The following is a 22,209-nucleotide window of genomic DNA, read 5'->3' as shown; positions in this document are numbered from 1 at the left end:
TGCCCCATCCCAGCTGGGCAGCACCTGCCCCTGCCCCCTCCCCACAGGTGGTGTTGATCTGCCCCCCCACACCCCTTCCCTCCTCCATCCCCTTCCACCACAAAGGACTGACCTCCTGATGGCAGCTGTATTGGATATCAGATTGGTATTGGTCAATATGCCACCTTAAATATCGACTATCGGTATCAGCCCCCCAAATCTCTATTGGTACACCCCTATTTAAAATGTATTTAAAGCTAAATTTTTAAGTGACAAAATGTATTGATGATAAAGATTCATCAGCAGACAAACTATTCAAACATATCAAAGCCTGAAAATCCTGTCAAAGAGGAGAAGACTCAGTGAGACACTATGTCGCCATAGTGATAAGCTGCGGCAACCTAGCTCATCGCTACGGTTATGTAGCACTGGCAGGTGCTAACCCTGATGCTGCCACTACTGCGGCGTATAGACAAAAATGGCCCATGTGCTGCCAGGACTGTGCAGTACCAACTGCAGTCAAGGGGACACGGAGACGCGCCAGTTAAAACCTAGTAAAAATTAGACAAAATATTTCAGAATTACTGTAGCGAGCAATACTGAAATAGGAAGGCAACAGACAATATGACCTAAAAAGTCATTCAGAGTGATAGAGAGAGATGCACAGATATTGTCCTTTGTATATGGAGATGCTGCTCACATCATCAGTTAGTCTCATAAGTGCATTATTGTGGACCTTGCACAGACTCATCTGCTGTCTTCTCACTAATCTAACTCTAGGCTCAGTGTAACACCCAGAGTGCCTAAAGAGTTTGTAACCGATGCCTTTTATTTTTAATCCATCTGCCTAAGAAATCTTGTAGTTCCACCCTGCTCCCTGCCTGAGAGGGAGGGTTAACAACACTCAGTCCTAGGCCAGAGACAGACATTCTATACATAACATGCTGTGATTTTAAATCAAGTATCGTATGGCCCTGGAAAGCTAGATATTGGATCCTTATGCAGACAGACAGAGAGAGAGACACACACACTTCCTACCTTCTAACTGAGGCCCAACTTAGGCCCTGATAGATCCTAAAATAATGGGTTTTGAAGGTATATTTTTTGCGTGTAAGAAAGTGATTTTGGGGTCAACCTGCCCAATTGGACTCAATGTAGTTAGGATGCCTGGTTTTGAGTTGAAGGGATATGTTCAAAACTTAGAACTAATAAGTTTATAAAAAGGATTCACTAAAACAGTTTTTAAAAAGAGTGAGGAGCGTTTCTTTTAATTGTTTGTTGCATGAATACATATCTGCAGACAAGTTTTATAGCCCTTCAGTTTAGGTGACATCTTGAATTCTTCTCTGGTTTTGACTTCATAAGTGAAGTGTCCAACCCCAGCCCATGGTAACAAAATCTTGATATTATTATAGTATATTATACATACAATAAGATCAGAGGCTGAGGTTTTGGCAGGCTTGTATTTCTTAACACAGATTAAGAATGTACCAAAGGGAACCTAACCATTCCCTGAAGCCCTGCTACTGCTTCTATGACTGTATCCTTGTCCACAATCACATTTATCTTTGTCATGTGGCACATTTATTCTTCAATGTCAGGTAAGGAGGACTAATCACTCTCTCCAGTCCCAAATACTAAAATTGCTGTAAGAAATCATTGGCTAACATTAGTATTTTCTCTGATGGTGGAATGAGTCAAGATGGTAAAGCAACATCTAGGCTATTGGAAGAAAGATGACCTGAATTTCAGTCCCTCTTCCAAGGCCAATTTTCAGATTTTGTGTTGGCTACAACACATAAACACTCTTCGGAGAAGATCCTATGCCCCAGATAGCCCCCTCCAAGATAAGTGTCCTATCCATGTTGCCATGCTCCCTTTTGCTCTGGTAAAACAGCTTACACAGGTGGGGTTGAGAACATTTCATTGTCAAGTGTGGCAGGCAGGGCACACCAGCAGGGATGGGAATGTGGGTCTGAACCTTTCAGGGACAGGAGGGAACTGAATCTCATTCTTTCCTGTCCTGCTTAAGTGCGCTAACAACCATATTACAGGGGCATTGGTTGTAGCCGTGCTGGTCTAAGGACATAGGCAGCCAAGGTTCTTTGGGTGAATCTGATATCTTTTATTAGACCAACTTAAATAGTTGGAAAACAATTATTAAGCAAACTTTCAGGTTCAAAAACCCTTGGTCAGGCTAAGGAGGTTTCAGCAGTTGGTGTGTGCTCTTCCTGGTTGGAATGAAAAGTAAAGGAGCCAGAGGCTGGGCTGGTATGCATACAAGACAGGTAGTCAGTGAACTACTACCTGTCTACTCATCTTGTATGCAGACCGGCTCAGCCTCTGGCTCCTTTACTTTTCATTCCATCCAGGAAGAGCACACACCAACTGCTGAAACTTCCTCAGCCTGACGAAGGGTTTTTGAACCCGAAAGCTTGCTTAAAAATTGTTTTCCAACTATTTAAGTTGGTCTAATAAAAGATATCAGATTCACCCAAAGAACCTTGCCTAACAACCGTATAAAAGGAGTTATCAACATTGCCCACAGTTTATGTAGATTAGTAGCAAACCCCGGCTACGTTTTGTAAAAGGCCCAGTGCCGTGTTATTTGTGCTCAGAGAACATAGGCAGCCAGGGGAATGTATAATCTCTGGATCCTGACATGGGTTACCCATTAATCAGTCTCTGAACCACTCAACACTCATAGAGTGAGACATTTTTGAGTATGAAAAGTAGCAGAAGTTGAGGATCCTTGGAAACTTTACTGTTGAAGCTCAGGTGTCTCAGGCAGAGGTTTGTAGGACTGTATTTTTAGAATTAGGTGACTAAATACTACCTAAATTCTCCTGTAGGTGATTAAAGCCCTTTGTGTAACTAGCTCTTACTGCCATCTTGGTGGGTAGTGTAAGGTGGAAACCAGATTAGGAGGGTAGTCCATGGCCACCAGCTATGGGCAGGATCTTAATTAGATGTTACAACCTCTCAGTCTCATTACCAGTTCTTGGAATCATCACCCACCAATACAACGGAAACATTTTCTGGAGAAAACAAGATGTTAATGTTTGCTTTGTATCATATCACACAAACAGTTCTCTCGCACAAAAGATGCAACAGCTGTGTCATGAAAACTGAAACACCTTTTCTAGTCCAACCGTCTCCTTATATTTAGAAGGGCATCTTGTAAAACCAGACTTGTGGTGAAGTGTATTCTCTCACTGTAATTGTTGTTACTGCCAACATCTGTGTGTATGAACTTATAGTTAGGCTGAGCCACCCTTCCTGCAGTGCTACAGTTCTGCTCCAGTAAGTCTAATTTCTAAAGTCTTTTTATGTAGTAGTTGTTTCTCCCAACAATGGAAGGCACAAAGCACAAGAGTGTAACATCTACCCTCTGTTAACACACTAAGCTTGTCTAGAATATAAATCTGAGATGTGCTGTTACATCAATTTAGATTGTCTCTCAAAACTACTTGAAACTGTTCTTTTTACAGATGTTATGGGCTGGAAGGGACCTTTCAAGATCATCAACAGATGTTCTGCCAGTCCCTGATGTGGGCCCTTTATATACTTATAGGCTGCCACCAAGTCCCCTCTGAGCCTTCTCTTCTCCAGACTGAACGATGAGACCCAAGTCTCTCAGCCTCTCATCGTACAGCCTACTCTCCATACTTCTAAACACATAGCCCTCCTTTGGATTCTCTCAAGCCTCTCCACCTCCTTCCTGAAGTGTGGTGCCCAGAACTGGACACAATAGTTCATCTGCAGCCTCATCAAGACTGAGTAAAGCGGGAGGATGACATGCTTAGTCTTGTTTGAGATGCATCGGTAGATGCATGCCAGTGTTTTGTTTGCTTTGCTTGCTACGGCATCGCATTGGTGGCTCATGTTCATTCTATGGTCTATCAAGACTCCCAGGTTTCTTTCAGCTGTGGTGCTAGTAAGTGTAGCACTGCCAAGCCTGTAAGCACGCTGTGGGTTGTTTCTCCCCAGGTGGAGCACCTTACTCTTCTCAGTGTTGAACATCATTAGGTTTTGATCTGCCCACCTTACAAGCCTGTCCAGATCAGCCTGTATCCCCAGCCTACCATCCAATGTGACCACAGTCCCCCATAATCTGATGTCATCTGAGAACTCTGCCAGTCTGCCTTTAACACCCAAATACAAATTATTAATGAATATGTTAAAAAGCACTGGTCCAAGTACTGAACCCTGAGGGATGCCACTGGTCACCAAGCACTATGTTGACTCAGTTCCATATATTACTCCTCTCTGGGTCCTGCTTCGGAGCCAATTAATTACCTACCCACCGGACCATTGGGTTATTGAGGCTGCAGTTCCCCAATGTTACCATGAGCATGTTGTGGGAGATCAAGGCTTTTTGGAAATCCAAGTAAGTGACAGCAACCTCATCTCCCTTATCCAGGCAGCATGTAACCTGATCATAGAAGGAAATTAGGTTGGTTAGGCCTGACCTGCCCAGAATGAAGCCATGTTGGCTATCTATACGAATGTTTCCTTCCGTTAGCCTATTGCTAATGAATTTTTCGATAATTTTTTCAAGGATTTTTCCAGGGATTGAGGACAGACTGACTGGCCTGTAATTCTCTGGATCCTCCTTCCTTCCTTTTTTATAGATAGACACATTGGCCCTTTTCGAGTCTTCTGGAACCTCTCCTGAGCACCACAAGATGTCAAATAGTTTTGCCATGGGTTGTGCAATGACATCGGGCAATTCTTTCAGCACTCTCAGGTGCAGTTCATCTGGTCCTGCTGACTTGTAGATATCCAAACTCTCTAGATGCTCCCTTACAAGATTATTGAAGGCATTCTTCCTCAGGTGTTTCTCTTGCATTCAAAAGCTTGTTTAACTTTATTCCAACTATGTAGCTGGTCCAGTAAAAGATACCACCTAAGAAATTATTGCCTCACATAATTCCTGGACCATCATGGCTATAACATCACTCTTGATTAACCCAAGAATTTTCTCCTGTTATGGGATACAATGGTCTGCAATGGGTCCTCCAATAAGGACTTGCAGTGGTACTACCACCTCCCTGTCACTGGCCAGAGAAACCTCTGCCAGGATTTAGGCTGTAGAAAAATATAAATAAAAACAAACTTTTCCCTATATTTTTAACCTCCAAGAACCCTGGGGTAATTTAGATTCCATTTCAGAGCTTTTCTTACAGTAAAATTACTAGTAAAATGGAATACACTGTAAATGTTTGAGCAGCCCAAACATTTGGGCTGCTCAAATCCAGCTCTAGATCTGAATCAAAACTTTTCTAAAGTTCTAATGGATTCCAGTCCATATCCCAACTTAGCTACAAATGCATATTGTGGCAATTTGTCCTATAAAGGACAAATCTATTCAGCCTTCCCAAAAAGCCACTGAATGAATCTTGCAAGCTTTCAGAAACAGAACAGTTTATTTATGCTGACACAGTTGCCAAAAAGTTACTATGAGGGTTTTTGTTAGTTTGTTTGGGGTTTTTTGACATTTCACTAGCTCAAATCATTAGTAAATTAAGTCTTTTATTGTGACTGAAACTCAAGCTGAAGGATTCCAGAGATAAAAGGGAAAGATTTTCCTATGAAAAACAAAATAGTACAATTATAGCCTGGAGATATGGAGTCCTACGCAATGATGTAATTCACTTTGGCTTTGCACTGACTTGATTGTATTGCTATCTTAACTGAGAGCTAGGGGCCAACTTCCACTGAGTTCATGAGCTGTAAAGAGCTAACCATATATCCTGATGCAAGTGTCCAACTAGTCAAATGCTGCTCTACATGGTTTCAGATTGCACTCTAACAACAATTTCAGTTAAATGTGATCTGTAATTAAAACTTGCATATTTAACTAAATTAGAGCCAGTCCCTTGCCTGCCTGGCAAGCTCTATTGTCTGGTACAGCAGTGGTGTTGATACCAGGGCCTCCCCCTTCACGAGGGGCAGCTTGGGTAGGCAATATTCACAGCCATTTAATAACAGCATATATAGAGAAGAGGGTTTACTGTCCCATTTCTCTTCCTTGCAGGAGTCTATGTTGATCTGAACCTCAGGCAAAAGCCCCACTACTGACTTCAGAGAACACTTTGCTGCTGAAAGGACTTGGGGTCCTGATCCATGATTTTTAATCTTAAATTAATTCACTAGTATTTCAAATAAAGTGCTGTCTTTGCTGAGATGCATCACCAAGAACCCTTCTACACTCCCAAAATATTTCAGGACTGAGAAAAGCAATGCTTTCACTTCTGATGGTGAAGAACATTATCTGAATTCTCTTAACCCTTCAAATCTACAAAACTAGGCTAGAAAACTACCACAAACAGCCTCTATCAGCTATTTTATCCTGCCTGCTTGGCTAGAATCCAGGGATGCATGGATACACAGAAGAGGAAAAATAGAAAACATCTTAGCTTAGGAGAAGATTTTGGCCACCTACAGAACTATTGACCCTATTTTTCCCTGTTCAGAGAGTATCTAGAGTCTCAATGAGGAGGTCATACCTTGCTTCCTAGCATCTGCATAAAAAGTTAAGCATTACCCATCCGACAGGAATGGGCAAGGTCATGGTTCTGCCTAGTCTTCTGGGCAAGGAGAAGCAGGCAACTCCTTATCTAAGAGCAAAGAAGTTGCCTGAATATGCTCAGAGCCTCTTTCAGAGGACGTCTTGTTGAGTAAGATCTCTTCCCAAAGGCCTGTTGGCTGTGCAGCCCCTTCATTTCTGCTCACTCAAGCACAGTGGAATCTTCCCTCCAACTTTTTCCTCAGCTCTCGCAAGGAGGCACAGATGAACTATTGGAGGTCCATATCCATTTATCATCATGACCATCATGCAGTAGGTAGATTCCTGATCCTTTCGGTTTTATTGACACAAGGCATGATCTGACCATTACTGACCTTTTAATGTGACAATGTTGGTGCAGACAAATTTCCAAGAATACAATACAAAATTTGAGATGCATGCATGAAAGATTCTAATTTTGTCAACTCATTCACAATTTATTCTGCTGCCAAAATTCATGATTTATAATGTAGAAACTACCCATTTTCCTCAGACCATTGTGATGGCATTTCAAAAAAATTAGAAAAGCCTCCCAACTGAATATACCTCGACACACAGGAAAATGCACATCGCATGTTTTGCTACTGCAGAATTCTGGGAAGGGCCAAATGGGTACAGTTTCTTCTTTTTTTTAAACAAGATTTCCTTTTTTCAAAATAACATTGGGCAATATTCATCCATAGTGTGCCTTTAGGCCAGTGAAGCTTAAATTGGTCCAACACACACAAAGAAACAAAACAGAATAAGAATTTGTTCAAAGAAAATGAGGAAGGAAATGGCTGCATGTTGAAACGTGTTGCAAATACAGCGGTCACAGGAGGGGTGTCACCTCTGCTGCCTAGCTGCTGCAAAAGCTTAGCAGGAGCATGGCATGAGCCAGATGACATATTACAGCTGAAAGGTAGATGAGCAGGCCTCTCTCTCATGTTACCACACTTGATTACAGTCCCTACTGATGTACAATATTTACTCAAATCTAATATGACCCTGAATATAAGGCAAGCCTCCAAATTATTAGAATGTACATATGGAAAACGTGTGAGTGTGTTATAATTTGCCCCATATAGGGCACGTCTACATGTGGCCATATGGCACCTTTGTTACTGCACCATCATTTAGTACTTCCCTTTGGAAGTACTAAAAGATGGCAGAGTAACAGCCTGTACTGCACTGTGCCGGCCACGCCTGGTTATTTTTGGCTGCTTCACTGCCGTAGCAATGCACTATAATAAGGGAGTGCATTGCTATGGTGACGTAGCAGCAGCATCATGGTTTTTGCCAACAGGAACTATGACGCTCTAGCATGTTGCTACGGTGCCATAGTGTCTTGTGTAGATTGTGGCCACTGTATCTGATTATTGGAGGGTTGTCTGAAATGTATTCCCCCAGTCCCCAAAGCTAAATCAGGGAAAGCAATGCCTGAGAGTGGGGGAGGTCAGGCAACACCCTTGCCCTCTACCCCCCACCCACTTCTTTCCCCTGCAGCCTTCCTGCCACTCTACCACCTATACACCCCAAATGCCAATTCCCCACAGTCCCCAGCTCCTACAGTCCCACAGCCTTTCTCCACTGTCTACTTTGCCAATAGTTAATAAGTTATACAAAGGGATCTTGGAGTCATTATTGATTCCAAAATGAATACGGGCCGCCAATGTGAGGACGCGGTCAAGAAGGCTAACCACACCATCATGCATCCACAGATGCATCTCGAGCAGGTCCAAGGAGGTGATCCTCCCCCTCTATGTGGCACTGGTCAGGCCACAGCTGGAGTACTGCGTCCAGTTCTGGGCGCTGCACTTCAGGAGGGATGTGGACAACATGGAGAGGGTGCAGAGGAGGGCCACCTGCATGATCAGGGGGCAGCAGGGCAGGCCCTACAAGGAGAGGCTACGGGATCTGAACCTGTTCAGCCTCCACAAGAGAAGGCTGAGAGGGGATCTGGTGGCCATCTGCAAACTGGCCAAGAGGGACCAGCAGGCTATGGGAGAGTCCCTGTTCCCCCGAGCACTACCGAGGGTAACAAGGAACAATGCCATAAATTGACAGAGAGTAGATTCAGGCTAGTAGATCAGGAGGCGCTACTTCACAGTCAGGGCAGCTAGGATCTAGAACCAACTTCCAAGGGAAGTCTTGCTCGCTCCTACCCTGGGGGTCTTCAAAAGGAGGCTAAATGAACACCTTGCCAGGGTCGTTTGACCCCAGTACTCTTTCCTGCCCATGGCAGGGGGTTGGACTTGATGATCTGCTCAGGTCCCTCCCGACCCTACTAACTATGAAACTATGAAAGCAGAACAGTGTCAACAGATCTCCCCAAAACACCCCAGGGTCTGCATCTTGTGGAATTTTCCAGAAGTGGGAGACATGAATTCAAACCCTCACAGATAAAAGAATGGATTAAACATGGGAGAAGTCCTGAGTAAAGGCAGGTCTCCTCCAGGCCTTTTCCTTTTTTTTCCAAAAATGTTTCAGTTGAGAAAGAGAGAGAGAGTGTGTGTGTGTGCGCACACGCGCGCATGTGTTGGGGGGAGGGGCTTACTCCAATAAGCAAAAAAATTCTTGGTTTCAATCTGAAATGTTGGATTGGCTTCATTGCCAATCCACAAATTGCTTATCTTCACACCCCTGCTCAGGATTGTGGACCTCTGCCCTGTTTGTATAACACATTGGGGAGACCATCATACTAATTTAGTGGTACGACTAAAATTTCAGAAGTGTTCACAAATTTGGGGGGCTTCCATTTTAATACATGGGGCCAATTGCTAATTGGGTCCTATGAAATCTAAATACTTTGGATTATTGTAATTTACTGTATTGGAGATATCTGGTAAAAACAGCAAAGCAAATCCAGTCTGTAGAAAACAGAAGCGCACAAATCACTGAGACTTCATTAGATCAATTCTCTGCTAATATACCCAAACCATAGGTATTTCTGGTGCAATTCAAGTCCCTGGCCTTCAAGGCCCTCAGAGGAGTAGGAGAAGAGACCAATGGGACAGCTTCACTCCTACGTGCCCAAGAGAAAGCTCACATGAACCAGGAATGAAGTACTCCTGCACTTCATGGCTGCCCATGAAACAGAATTAGAATTAGTTTACTGTGCATTAAACAACATGAAAAGACCGTGTGCCATTGCTACTGCATATTAGCACCAGCTACTGGGTATTTATGTAGTCCATCATATTAGAGGTACTAGACTTAATGCACAGTACCAACAGTACATTAATGCATGTGTAGACACGGCCACTATGGTCTGAGCCATGAAACCCTAAATGGCATTAAATAAAATATGATGGCAAGTAATAGGCTGTCTAGAAAAACATAAGGTAGATGTGATACAAAGGAGAGATACGAGATTTAGGAAGGGTCCTGAGAAACTGGAAAATGCCATCTGGAAGGAGGTATAAAAAAAATCAGAGACTGAAAAAGAGCTAAAGATCATTGCTGAAGGAACAGATCCAAAAAAAGAGTTCAGGTTTTAATTTAATTAATTCAGATGCATCCTCAAGATGCACTGAAAAACAGTACAATCTAGTTTTATAACTATTTCAGTATAGTACTTAGGTATCTCCCTATGAGAGATGAATGCCAAAGGGCTTTTTCCTTCCTTTTTTTATTCACTACTCATTTGTTTGGGATCCTATTGATTTTTTTCATAGGGGAAATTAGCTGATTATTACTCAATCTATTGGAGAAAATGCATTTGGCTGTAATTAGGCCTCAGACTTGATCACCATATTTAACAATAGGCTCTGTACAAGCAGTCTGCAGTGTAAGAAACTACAATTATTCAATACAGAAATGCTAGGCAGAGCTCAGATTCAGACACATTGATCTACTTGTTGATACAAAATTGTCCGAACAGACACTAAATGCAATCTAATGCTCAAATCATCTCCTCAAACACTCACACCATTAAACATAATAAAGGACATATGAGGGCTACAAAACCAAGAGTGCAAAGCACCTAGTAATTAGTGAATTTCCACAATTAGGCCCAAACCACAATAACAATTATGAAAGGATTTACGAATGATTTAGAGCTGTATCAACTAATAGTTCGACCACAAAGCGCTTTTAAAAATTGTACTTGGCAGTTTGCAGCCTTTCTATAGGAAAATTGACAACGAGCTTTGACAGTGAGGTCCTAAATCTTTTCTAAATGCCTCAGGGTTCAGACACTTCATCTGTAAAGGTAAAAATCGTGCATACTCCCTGTGCTGATGCTTCTTGCTGAGGCTCTCTAGTCCTTCAACTTCAATGATTTCAGATGCACACTGTGCATTTCTAGCATCAACCATTTAATAATAGCTTTTTTTGTCCCTTGCCTGTCCTCTTCTCCTGAATTAAACATCCACAACATCGATATTTAACAAGACGACTTATATTTTGTAGCAAAAGAGATTGCTGGGGATGTGTATTAATTCATGATGCTTACAATTTTTGTGTTTTTTTTTTAATAAAGGGGGATAGTACTGGTCATATATGACACAGTGCATTGCCATTCCAAACCTTGATGGGTAACAGGATGCATAATTTATTTTCAATTTTTAAATATATTTATTTAAAACACAATAACTTGTTAAAAAATTGGCATATGAGGTTCAATTATTTAGGGCTGGAATAGCCCTTTGAAATCTAGCCTTAGTATGACTGTCACAGCAACAGGTCCAAGAGCCACAATTTGCACACCGCTTCCTTCTTGCAATCTGTGCTAACTTCTTTCCGGATATAGTTTTCTTATCAACTTGCACTGGCTTTGGCCAGTCTCTTGGCAGACAGAACCAATATTTATTTCACCCACTCCCTATCCACCACATTAGCAGCTACATAGTCTGGCAATACTGAGGGCACACTCGGGGGAGAGGGAATCTTTTATATTCCTTACTTCCCACTGCATATAGGCAAGATTAAGGCCTCAGTATACAAAGATATCAGATCAGGGTTCAAATCATAGCTCAGGTGATAACATGGTTGACAAGGAGAGGAATCACCTGATCTTCTTTTGCAGAGGACAATGCCAAACCTCCTAGCTGGGCACAACAATCCACTTTTGGTCCAGGCTTACTATAATTCAGGACTGAGATACAAGGTATAAAACTATACAGAAAAGCTTGACTGTCCATATTACACTTGACTCTCCCCCATGTTCATCCCTCTCCTTCATGATGCTCACTGATGTAATTTAATGTAAAGGTGACTTTTTGCAATTTACAGCATCATGCTCTGGGCCAAAAGTTCTGGGTGTAATAAATAATCCGTTGTGTGTAAAGGTCCTGAATCATATACCTCTTGATGCATTTTAATTCTCTTGATTTTAATGGTAGTCAAAGTTACTGATGTAAATGCTACAGAGTAGGACTGTGCAAACCTTTGGCTGCTGATTCGATTCGGAGGAGATTTGGGCTGATTCGATGGCCAAATCTCTGAATCCGAATCGAATCAGGGGACCAATTCAAAGCTCTCCGAACCTTCAGAAAAGATTCGGAGAGCTTTGATGATTTGGGCAGTCCTCAGTGGCTGCAGCAGGGAGCTGCAGCTGACTCCGAGCTCCCAAGTACTAGGGGCAGGGGAAGGAACCATGGGGGGACCCCTGCCAGCTCCCCCGACCCCCCAACAGCTTCCCCAGCTCAGTACTTTAAAAAAAAAAGCTCTGGTGTTCACCAGGTGCTGCCAGGGGGGGAGATCCCCACTGCCCCCCACTACATGGAGTGGCTCTGCCACAAGCCCCCTGACCCCACCTACTCCCTTAGCCCCCCCCACAGGTACTCTGCCCAGGCCAGCTCTGGCCCTTTAAGAAAAACAAACAAACAAGAAAAGCCCTGGGACTCACGGCTCCTGCAGTTGCCTCAGGGCTTCAGGGGCTTGTGTAGAGCCCCTCACATGGCACGGGGCAATGTGGGGCAGTGGGGATCACCCCCTGCCAGCAGGAGCGATGAATGCAGGGTTTTTTTCATTTTTTTTTCTTAAAGGTCAGAGCTGGCCTGGGTGGGGCACCCATGGTGGGGCTGTGGGAGCAAGGGGGAGGTCGGGGGGCTTGTGCAGAGCCCCCCATGCAGCGTGGGGCAGCAGGGATCGCCCCTCGCCCAGCAGCACCCGGTGAGCACTGGGGCTTTTTTTTTTAACAAGTGCTGGGAGCTGGGGCAGGCAGAGCAGCCATTGATAGGCTGGGAGAGGGCGGGGAATGGGCCCAGCTGATTCAGAGACTCGGCAGCAGCAGAATCTCCAAATCAGATTTGGCTGAATGGAATCAGGACAGTGATTCAAATCACCAAATCGAATCTCTGTCCCAAATCGGCAGAATTCGAAGTAAATAGTACCTGCTTCGCACATGCTTACTACAGAGTTTCATCAGTGACTTACACTTTGGACTGCTGTGTCAGGTGCAAAGTTAGTGGCCCAGGCACAAGTGATGGTGAGGCTGACTGAAGTGATAGAGTTTGTTTTCAGTGTGGGGGAAAAGTGAAGGGGAATGCATGTCTCTTCTCAAATGCTGACATAATACCTTCCTGATATTAAAAAACTTTGGTTTTGTTTTTTCAAACTGTCAAGACAGTATTTTTTCCAAGTGCTTCAAAACACTATTATTTTGTTCCTTGTCTTACACTCCTGTGGTGTGGCACAGATACCAAATGCATGTCAGACAAAAGGTACACTTCAAACTTTTGATTTTGACATCTGCCATTCTGAACATTTTGCAGCATCTTCCTTCAAGTGTTTGGCCCACTTGAGCATTGGCCTACCAAGTGATAAAGCATGAAGGGATCAAACAAAATGCTTACATTTCCCTGCATGGAGATTGTATTTAGAAGGATACATTGCAATACTGATCACACAGGGAATTTATTTCAGCAGGCCAGGACTTAAAATGAATGTTGCCTTTTTTGAGAAATGTATCTGCAAAAGTATAGGTAAGGTAACTCCCAGGAACTAGACATGTCTGACTAGAATCTAAGCACTGTCACAAAGTCCCCGAAACAGTCCATGGGTAGGAAAAATATACATAGGGGACTGTGGATGTCACAAAGTAGTTCTACATTGTTCAGGTAAGCCAGGACATCCCATGCCAATTCTGTGAAGCAACCCCACTTAGACCTTCCAGGGGAACTATACAGTACATGTGGATTTGGCTTCTGGCAACTGCCCCAGAACTCCCGCATGTGGCAAACGAGGGGACTTTCCATAGCACAGAAAGGATGCATACAAAAGCTAATTCAGTTAAGCATTAGACTCAGTTCCCATGACATTTTACAGTATCATCCTTTCCAAGTGGTAGGAGTTCACTGTGCTCCTGGCTATTGGCCTCACCTGTCCTACGTCCTCAGCCAACCACAGGGAGTCTAGAGATCCAGCAGGATAATTCTGCAGAGGCAGCACTCCTCATTTTCACACCTCCTGGCCAGTGACCCACAGAGCTGTCATCCCGTCTGCCCAACCATGCCATGTGTGACAATCTGAGACCCAGAAGTGTACCAACAGCATGTTTCCTACTGCATTGTGGAAGAGGCTCCAGAGAGCAGTTGGGAGAACCAAAGCTCATTGAATTAGGTTTGAGTGTGCTTCAAGTATAACAAGAGTCCTTCAGTGAAGGATCCAGTGGTCCACAAACCTGGACATAAGTGAGAGCACTGGCCTCCAACTACTACTGCCCACCACTTTGCAGTAGAATCTGCACAACAGTTATGCAGCTATACAGGTTAAGAGATACTGAATGTGTATCTCAACCCCATAAGGATATGGGTGAGAACACTGCTTCCTTGGGCTTTCACCTTTGGATATGCCTTTCACTTTTCCAATACTTTAAATAAAAGAAAACTTAAAGCACTGGGTCAAACTCCCAGCTGATACAAATCAGGATAGCTCTATTGATATAAAGGGGAAACAAAACTGAAGATCTGTATTCTCCAGTCATATTGTTTGACTTCTGGCCTATCCACAGAGCCTGAATTGTTTGTTCTGTATGTAAGGGAAGCTACCCAAAGATTTCCAAATTGCCTGCCCAGACAAATAGGAGTGGGGGGGAATAAAATATATTTTAGATGTTTATGAAAATGACAAATATTATAGAAGGCAAGGTGAGAAATCCTGAGACTAGGATACTATTGAGTCATTTAGAACTTAAAACTTAATGAGAAGTGGGCATTTCTCTGGCTCTTCTACAAAAACAAGACATTATTAATTGCTCAGAAGATGTATTTCCATTTCACTAACAGCATTATTTCATTTCTAAGTGGAAAACTACAAGCAAGGCAGTTTTGCCCTCTCCCACACTCTTTCACTTCCCATCTGTTCAAATGTCCCCTATAACTCTCTCCTTTATCCAACATACACAATAATATGCGTCTCTACTTACTTGGGACTACAAGCAACCTTGGTGGTGGTGGAGGTGGTGGAGGGGGTGGTAAAGGAGGAGGTGGTCTACACTGGCAAATTTGTTGACAACTCTCCGTAACTTTCTCTGCTACAGCTTTGGAACATGACTTCTGGGGTTCACCCTGAGTGATCTGTAATAAAAAAAATATGAGTTATTTACTGGTAACCTGCCTCAAGCTAAAGAGAGCTAATAAACATTACAAGCTGTTTAGATTCCTTTCCTTAAGGACTGATGTGAGGACCAGATTAGGTCTCCGTCCTGTTCTGCCAAATTACCTTTTCCATTTGTTTACAGTCTATTTTTGTCAAACTTTGCTCTTTGCCCTAATAAGAAAGAACAAAGAGGGCCCAAATTTTGCTCATCTGAGGACTGCATACACCACACACATTCCAGTCTGGACTATATACTCCATGCTATGCCATTAATCTCTCTGATTATATATATAATGTTAACAATAAAGGTAATTATGGGGAATTACAGAACCCTGGAGGCATCATTTGGCGCACAGACTATATTTTTGTCATCCCTTGTATACAACACTTAACAGCTCAGTAGTCACAACAAGTAACTTTTACAGTATGTTTCTAGCCAAATATTTGTAATATTAACATATTTATCAACCTAGAGAATATTGGAGGATCATAACACAACAAACCTGACACAAAATAAAATTAAAGAAGAAAAGTTAACCTTATAAAAATGAATTTTTACAAAGGTCTCAATAGCTTCTAATGGGTACTCAGGTCCATGGGTCTCTAAACAGGCTCCTTCTGAATCAGATTTCAAATGCCAAATCCTATTTTAAAGAAGTGATACTATAAATTAATAACTACAATATCCAAACTTGTATTTTAGCTATGGTTTAGGATGGCATCATAGCATAGCTTTATGCTGAGATGAAGTCACTGGGGCTTAACTATGTGCTGAAGTGCTGTCTTGAATAAGGGTACTGTATTGATCAAGACCCTCAGAAGAGACACAATGAAAATAGCATTAGCAAAGGTCTATCCAGTAATTTTTTACTATCTTCCCTTTAACTGCTGGAAAATATGTTGATCCTTGCATCCCCTTCTTTTACAGATGTTACACAGCTTTATATTCACCTATTTATGATCAAATATTATATTACAGTGCCAACTAAAACCAGCACACAGGTAACTCCTCATATGCATGGTATGCCTAAATACAGAAAGATATAGTATACTTCTTTGACTATTTAGAGATAATATTTTGTAGTCGAAACAGAAAGAAAAAAAGAAAGAAAAGGGGATAAGAAAAAGCTATGATTAGCTGAGCTGGAAGAAAAGCTCTAAACAGCACATATCAGAAGGTCCAGTACTTTGAACTGCTTGTCACATTCCAGATATAGGAAAAATCAAATTTAATCACATATACTTTCCAACTTTTTAACAGAAGTTAAAAAAACACTTGACTAGTATGGTTTAGTCAGGAATGATCCTGCCTTGAGCAAGGGGTGGATTAGATGACCCATGAGGTCCTATTTTCCTGTGAACCTATGAACTTTCTCCTTTACAATTAGGTAACAATAAGGAGATAGTTATAGACCATGGCAAAAAGTTTCCAAGAACTACATGGACTCTTTGAACTCTAATGACTCAGCTTTATAATCTTCCACAGATGGTGATAAATCTGTCTGCTAAGTAGGTTTCTTTTTCTGTAAAATACATTCTTAGAGTTCACAAGCTGAAGAAGAACTTCTACTCTTAAACTGTTTATATATAGTAGTGTGTTAATGACAGTTTCATGGACCCAATAGATAAGACACTACTTCCTACAATACCCAACCCATTGATCTTAAAGCTTTCCTGGCTTTGGTCAGTAGTGGTGACATTTATACTTATCAGGGAGGATATAGGATGGTAGATTATTGCTTTGTAGACAACCAAGGAGGAACTGTCAGTCCACATCCCTTGACATGATATCCACTTTTGTAAATGCTTCAGGTTACTAAAATTACATGGGAGCTAAGAAAAATGGAGGTGATTGATCATGAGATGGAATAACACTACATAGATTTGGGAGTCAACTTTTTATCTGTAGAATAGAAGGAGCTTGGTGTATGCATGTGATGATACTGATGGTATGGGAAAGCTAGACTGACTTATTGTTCTACCTTAATATCAGCCAAGGCCAAAAGGTTTGTTCTGTCCCTTTTTTTAGAACTATTGACCGGCTTTTAAATCCCCAGAGACTCTCTTGCCATGGGCTCGTAATAGCAAATCATGGGATATTTTTCTCAATTTTGCCAAAAGATTAACCTTATATATCTCCAGCCATATCCCAGACTTGCATCCTATTTCTGTATCTAAAGGGACTACTTTGGGGGGGGGGGTTTATGCTTAGTCTACCCAGTAGCTAAGATTAATAGCTCCAGCTGATTTATTCTTAGAAAATGATTGAAATGTAAAAGGGTGGGCTTAATCTCTTATTTGTTTTATTCACTATTTTGTCACTCAGTAAAAAGTATTCAGAAATGTAAAGTGATTTCTGTGTTCTCTACATTGCTCCACTGAGCATCTTTCAGTAACACGGCTTGCTGTTGGTCATACCCATTACCAAATTCCCCTCCCCATGTTCTCCTAACATGTAAATTTAAAAGAACTGAAGATGTACATTTAGATGAAGGAGAACTGAATTTGACATGAAAGATGAAGCTCTCCAAGATGGAGAAGCACTCTTCAGCATTTTCATAAGTGGATTAAGTAGGAGTAATGAAACAGAATTAAGAAAAGGAATGCAACCAATTTGGGCTCATTCTCAAGAAAAACTTTCTACTGGTGATGTCTGTTAGCTTTCCAGTAAAAGGAATAGAAGGTCATTACTTAAGTCTTTTAAATGTAAACAGAACAAATCACAAAAAAACATACTGTGGAACAACCCAGCTCTAGCAGAGGATGATGAAATAAATGACCTAACATTGCTTTTCTAATGTTTATAATTCAACGTAAGGTGCCTTTATAATGGATAGTAGAAGTAAACAGCATATTGAAAAAACCTGGCCTTTCTATGAAAGATTCCACTACTAACACATAGGTCTCACACTTGAGCATTTGTTCTTTTTGTTAAATGCTAGTTACATAAAGACTTCAGAAGCATTTCAGAGATGATGCAGCATCAGTTACTGATTTGGCTTCCCTTCAGTTTACTCTTCACTGGCGTCATTAGGGATCTCTGGATATCAAGCAAGTAGGGTTTGCTCTCTACATTGCTCCACTGAGCAGCCAGCTTTCAGTTACATTTCCTACTGTTGGTCATGCCCAGGCACTTCTATTTCATTTACCTATCTAAAATATAGTTCTTTTGTTTCAACCTAGAATTCTCAATATTCTTAGCAACATATCAGCTTGCAAACTCTGCCTGTCAGAGTTTAAGGCAAGGCAAACTATTAGTAGTAAAGACTGTTCCTCTGTTTTTAGTCTACCAACAAACAATATATGGTTCTAACAATTTATGTAAACATGTTTTACATAAAGGGCAGACATTTCTTAATAGTCTGGTAAATGAAAAGCTGCTTTCACAAATATAAATGGAAAAGCAAACAAAAAGTGCTGTGAACTTGTCTGAACAGAACTGGAAAGCTAGCCATATAAAGTTCCCATTTGGGAGATAATTTCTTTTTAATCAGGGTTTTTCAAGAGAAACTGAGATTCCTTTCTATGCTGCACAGCATGCGGAAGCAAGGCTACACTTGTAAAAAGCCTCACTGACTTCAGTAGGGATCCATGCAATCAGAGCAGTCCAGGGGTACATTACAACATGCAGACTGGGCTCCATATCTGGGAACAGAGGATTACAGCACAAACTCTAGCTGCTGGTCTCCAAGGGAAAGTCTGGATCCAGTAGAAGGATAGTAATTGAAAAAGAAAAGTTTTCTGCTGATTGATGGATATTTGAGAACTCTGACTGCCTGGTGATATAACAATAACCTTCTTCATGACAGTTGTCTAGTAATGATTTATGCTATGTGGATCATTAAAAAAGTATTAAAAAACTGCCCCATCCTGAGGCAGGATGCATCCCCAATCTCAGGGAGGGCACATATCCCCCCCCACCCGCCCCCGGGCTCCTCCTACCAGTCGCCTGTGTCAGGGAGGGTGTTCTATGCATACAGGGCAGGATGGAAGCAAGAGTGAAAGTAATTGTGGGAAAGGAGATAGTTTTCACTGATGGAGCAAAGTGGGTAAAGAGCAGCACTGTGAGACAACAATGGGTAAGAAGGGAGAGGTAGAGCTATGAAATGCACCTTGAAGATGAAGACAAGGAGCCTGAACTTCATGTTATGGAAAAAGGGATGTTATGGAAGGAGGGAAGACATTCAAAGACAAGGGCAACCCCAGGACAGCAGATCAGCTACACTGTGTCTGGAAGGCCAGAAAGGAGGAGGATACTGTAAGAATATGGAACAGGATGGGGGCATGGATCAGACTTTTAGCTTTCTGGATTAAATGAAAAAATTAGGTCTGAAAATGATGTTGAGGAAAAAAGCAGGATTTGAATGTGGCCTGTATGCTCTGTGCTGAGACTACTGAGATTTGTTATCTTTGTGGTTACCACTGTCACTTCCCTCAGCTTTGGATAAGCTAAAACAAACTGTATCGTGGAACCCAGGCCTTCTGAGCATGCCAAACTTTGTCTCTCTGAAGATGTTTCTCCAGCTCACTGCAGAACAGGATTATTTTGGACCATGGCTTTGGAGCTCAATTCTATTATATGAGAGTAAACTGGGTTACAGTAAGGTTGAACCTGACCCAAAATCTTGGCCCATTTTCTTTGATGAGGTTGCACCTGGGATGATTTTTCCCTACGAATCCCTAATCTGTGTGGCAAAGAAGCTTGTACTGATACAAGTGCTGGAACTGTGTATGGATATGCAAGGATCCATGGAAGATTAAATAGAAGGAATATGAAAGGTTTATACCCTAGACACTCATGGATATTCTGTGCCTGACCTTTGTCTCAATACGTGCACGTGGCACTTACACTTCTGGTGGTCTAGGGGGATGCAAATAGAAGCTCTAATCTAAGGAGATTTATTGATTGGATTTATAAAAAAAGAAAATACATAAAAAAAGATGCCGCTATGCAAGGGTTGGCAACATATGGCCCGCAGACCGGATCTAGCCTGCAGAGCCACTGGTTCTCCAGCCCTTGGCACTAGAGGGTTTTGCCTATTTTTGCTCCCATGACCACACTGACACCAGGCAGAAAAGAGCTGTGCTTGGGCCAGGCTGCTTCCAGCTGCTCCTGGGCTGATGCTGCTTCTCCCCACCCTCCCAGCTCTGGTCTGATACAGGCCAGGTACTTTTGGTGGCATGTCAGAGAGGAAGGAGCTTTGCTTATGTCCACAGAACCAAGCAGTGGGGAGCTGCAACTGTGCCACTGACACTTTGCCCAGCCTCGTGCTCCCCAGCTGCAGGACAGGTGTAGCTTCTAGCCAATGAGGAGCTGAGCCAGGGCCGGGCATCTGTGCCCATGCTGCCACTGCTTCTCCCCAGAGCTGCAGCATGGGCGCAGCTTCCAACCCGTAGGGAGCTACACTCGGGCTGGGTGGCAGCACAGACACAGTTTGCAGCTCCCCACCAGTTGGAAAGCTGAGGAGCAGGGGACTGGGAGAAGGGTAGTGGTGCAGGCACAGCTCGCAACTACCCTGCTCCAGTACAGGTACAAGGAAAGCCCCCTGCTGCTGATGTACCACCAAATGCCCAGGTTGGATTGGAGCCGGGTTGTTCTGACTCGCAACGTAAAATGTTGCTGGCCCCTGCAATTATGCATTAAATCAAGCCAAGAGAATTTCTAAGCCACTGAGGGGAAGGCTGAGCAAACCAGTTTTGCCTTTGTATAGCTCATTTCAATTATTCTTGATTTAATTCTTTCATTTTCAAGAAAAGAAAAATCACCTGAGCAGTTTATGCACAATCAGCGATTACCAGATTTAATTATTAAATGAAAGAAAGAGCTGTTTTCAAAATGTCTCTTTCTTGACGTGATTACCTTTTCCTTAAACTGGCACATTCCAGAAGTTAGTTTAAGCACCTGAATTTTAGAGCAGGGCAGTCAACAGAATGAACGGGAGAGTTGGTGGCTTTCTTGGTTTTGATTTGTGTGTGCTTCTGTTTCGTTTTGTAGTTGGGGAGTTCCAAATTTTATAATCCTGGACAAAATGTTAAACAAACAAACAATCCTAGGTTAATCTTTTGGAATGTACAAAATTTAGAACAGAGAATAAAGGGAAATACCACTCTGTTTTCTTCCAGAAAGAAACTGTAATTGTTCAGTACCAAAACAGAACTAGCCCATCAATCACTCCTTTGAAGACAGATAAGATGAATAGAGTGTAAAATATCAAAATGATGCATTTTGGGTCAGCTTTCCTGCTGTTTTGGTTGTTTCAGCTGGATAACCACTATCCCTTCTAGCCTGGTATTCGCTCTCAGTCCATCTGCATGAGGGTTACTGGTCATCCTGTATTATAATCAAGGTCACAGCACATAACAGTCAGAGTTGGAGAATGGACAAAGCTGAATCAGCTTTTACCCAGCAAATTCTCATTACATAGTCAACGTCAGACACCATGCCCAAACATTACCAGAATTAGATTTCAGAGCTTCTCCTAACGGGATTCTTCCTCTGTTCATATTGCCATCCACAGTAATTACTCTTCCAATTGTCTCACTGTCAATGTGTTACAGAAGCTCAACAACATCTCACTCAGAAAGACCAAGTCTCATTCCTCGAGCACAAGACTCAGCAGGGTACTGATCTTTTAAACACTCTATGGAAGCTTTCATCCAGTGATCAGAAATAAGTGGAAATACATGTCAGGAAGCAACAGCTATGGATACAGTGCTATTCTTTAATGTTCTTTGGAGGGCTATCAGTTTTGAAAGTCACCAATTTGCAAACATTAAATTCTGAATAATTCTCCCTGTGTAAATATCAATACCACAAGCACTCCCCACCCCCCATCATATACGCCAGATAAAATCCTAGCCCCACTGAAATCAATGGGAGTTTTTCTACTGATTTCAGTAAGGTCATGATTCCACCCCTCACATATAATACATCCACGTGCATCTAAGCTCCTGTGCTCTATCTAAAAACACATATAGATTACTTATTGCAAACGCATCCACGCTGTGGCAGACGGCGATGGAGACAAGACGTGCCCCCCGATGAGATTACAGTCACTGCCAGCACTGAATAACGGCCCTGTCATTTAGCATTTATATATAGCGCCCTAGGACTGCGTGTGTGCATGCTGTGGAAA

General features: G+C 42.3%; 1 protein-coding gene across 2 annotated transcripts in view; it reads right to left on the bottom strand.

Annotated features, from left to right (window-relative positions):
* The window catches only part of PRIMA1 (proline rich membrane anchor 1), a 105,863-nt gene that overhangs the window by 82,651 nt on the left and 1,003 nt on the right, over positions 1-22,209 (bottom strand). The window contains exons 2-3 of one of the 2 annotated variants that reach the window (XM_019518632.1): positions 20,934-21,093; positions 14,901-15,051 (exon numbers count right to left, since the gene is read on the bottom strand). In XM_019518632.1, coding sequence (XP_019374177.1) covers positions 14,901-15,051; positions 20,934-20,954 — 172 coding nt within the window. In that variant the 5' untranslated portion in view covers positions 20,955-21,093. The remainder of the gene's footprint in view (positions 1-14,900; positions 15,052-20,933; positions 21,094-22,209) is intronic. The other variant, XM_019518631.1, reaches the window with a different exon arrangement.

This window comes from Gavialis gangeticus, unplaced genomic scaffold (assembly GCF_001723915.1).
Source record: "Gavialis gangeticus isolate Ggan-Ray unplaced genomic scaffold, GavGan_comp1, whole genome shotgun sequence".
In the NCBI taxonomy this organism is placed as follows: Eukaryota; Metazoa; Chordata; order Crocodylia; family Gavialidae; genus Gavialis; species Gavialis gangeticus.
This window is presented reverse-complemented; position numbering and strand designations above follow the sequence as displayed.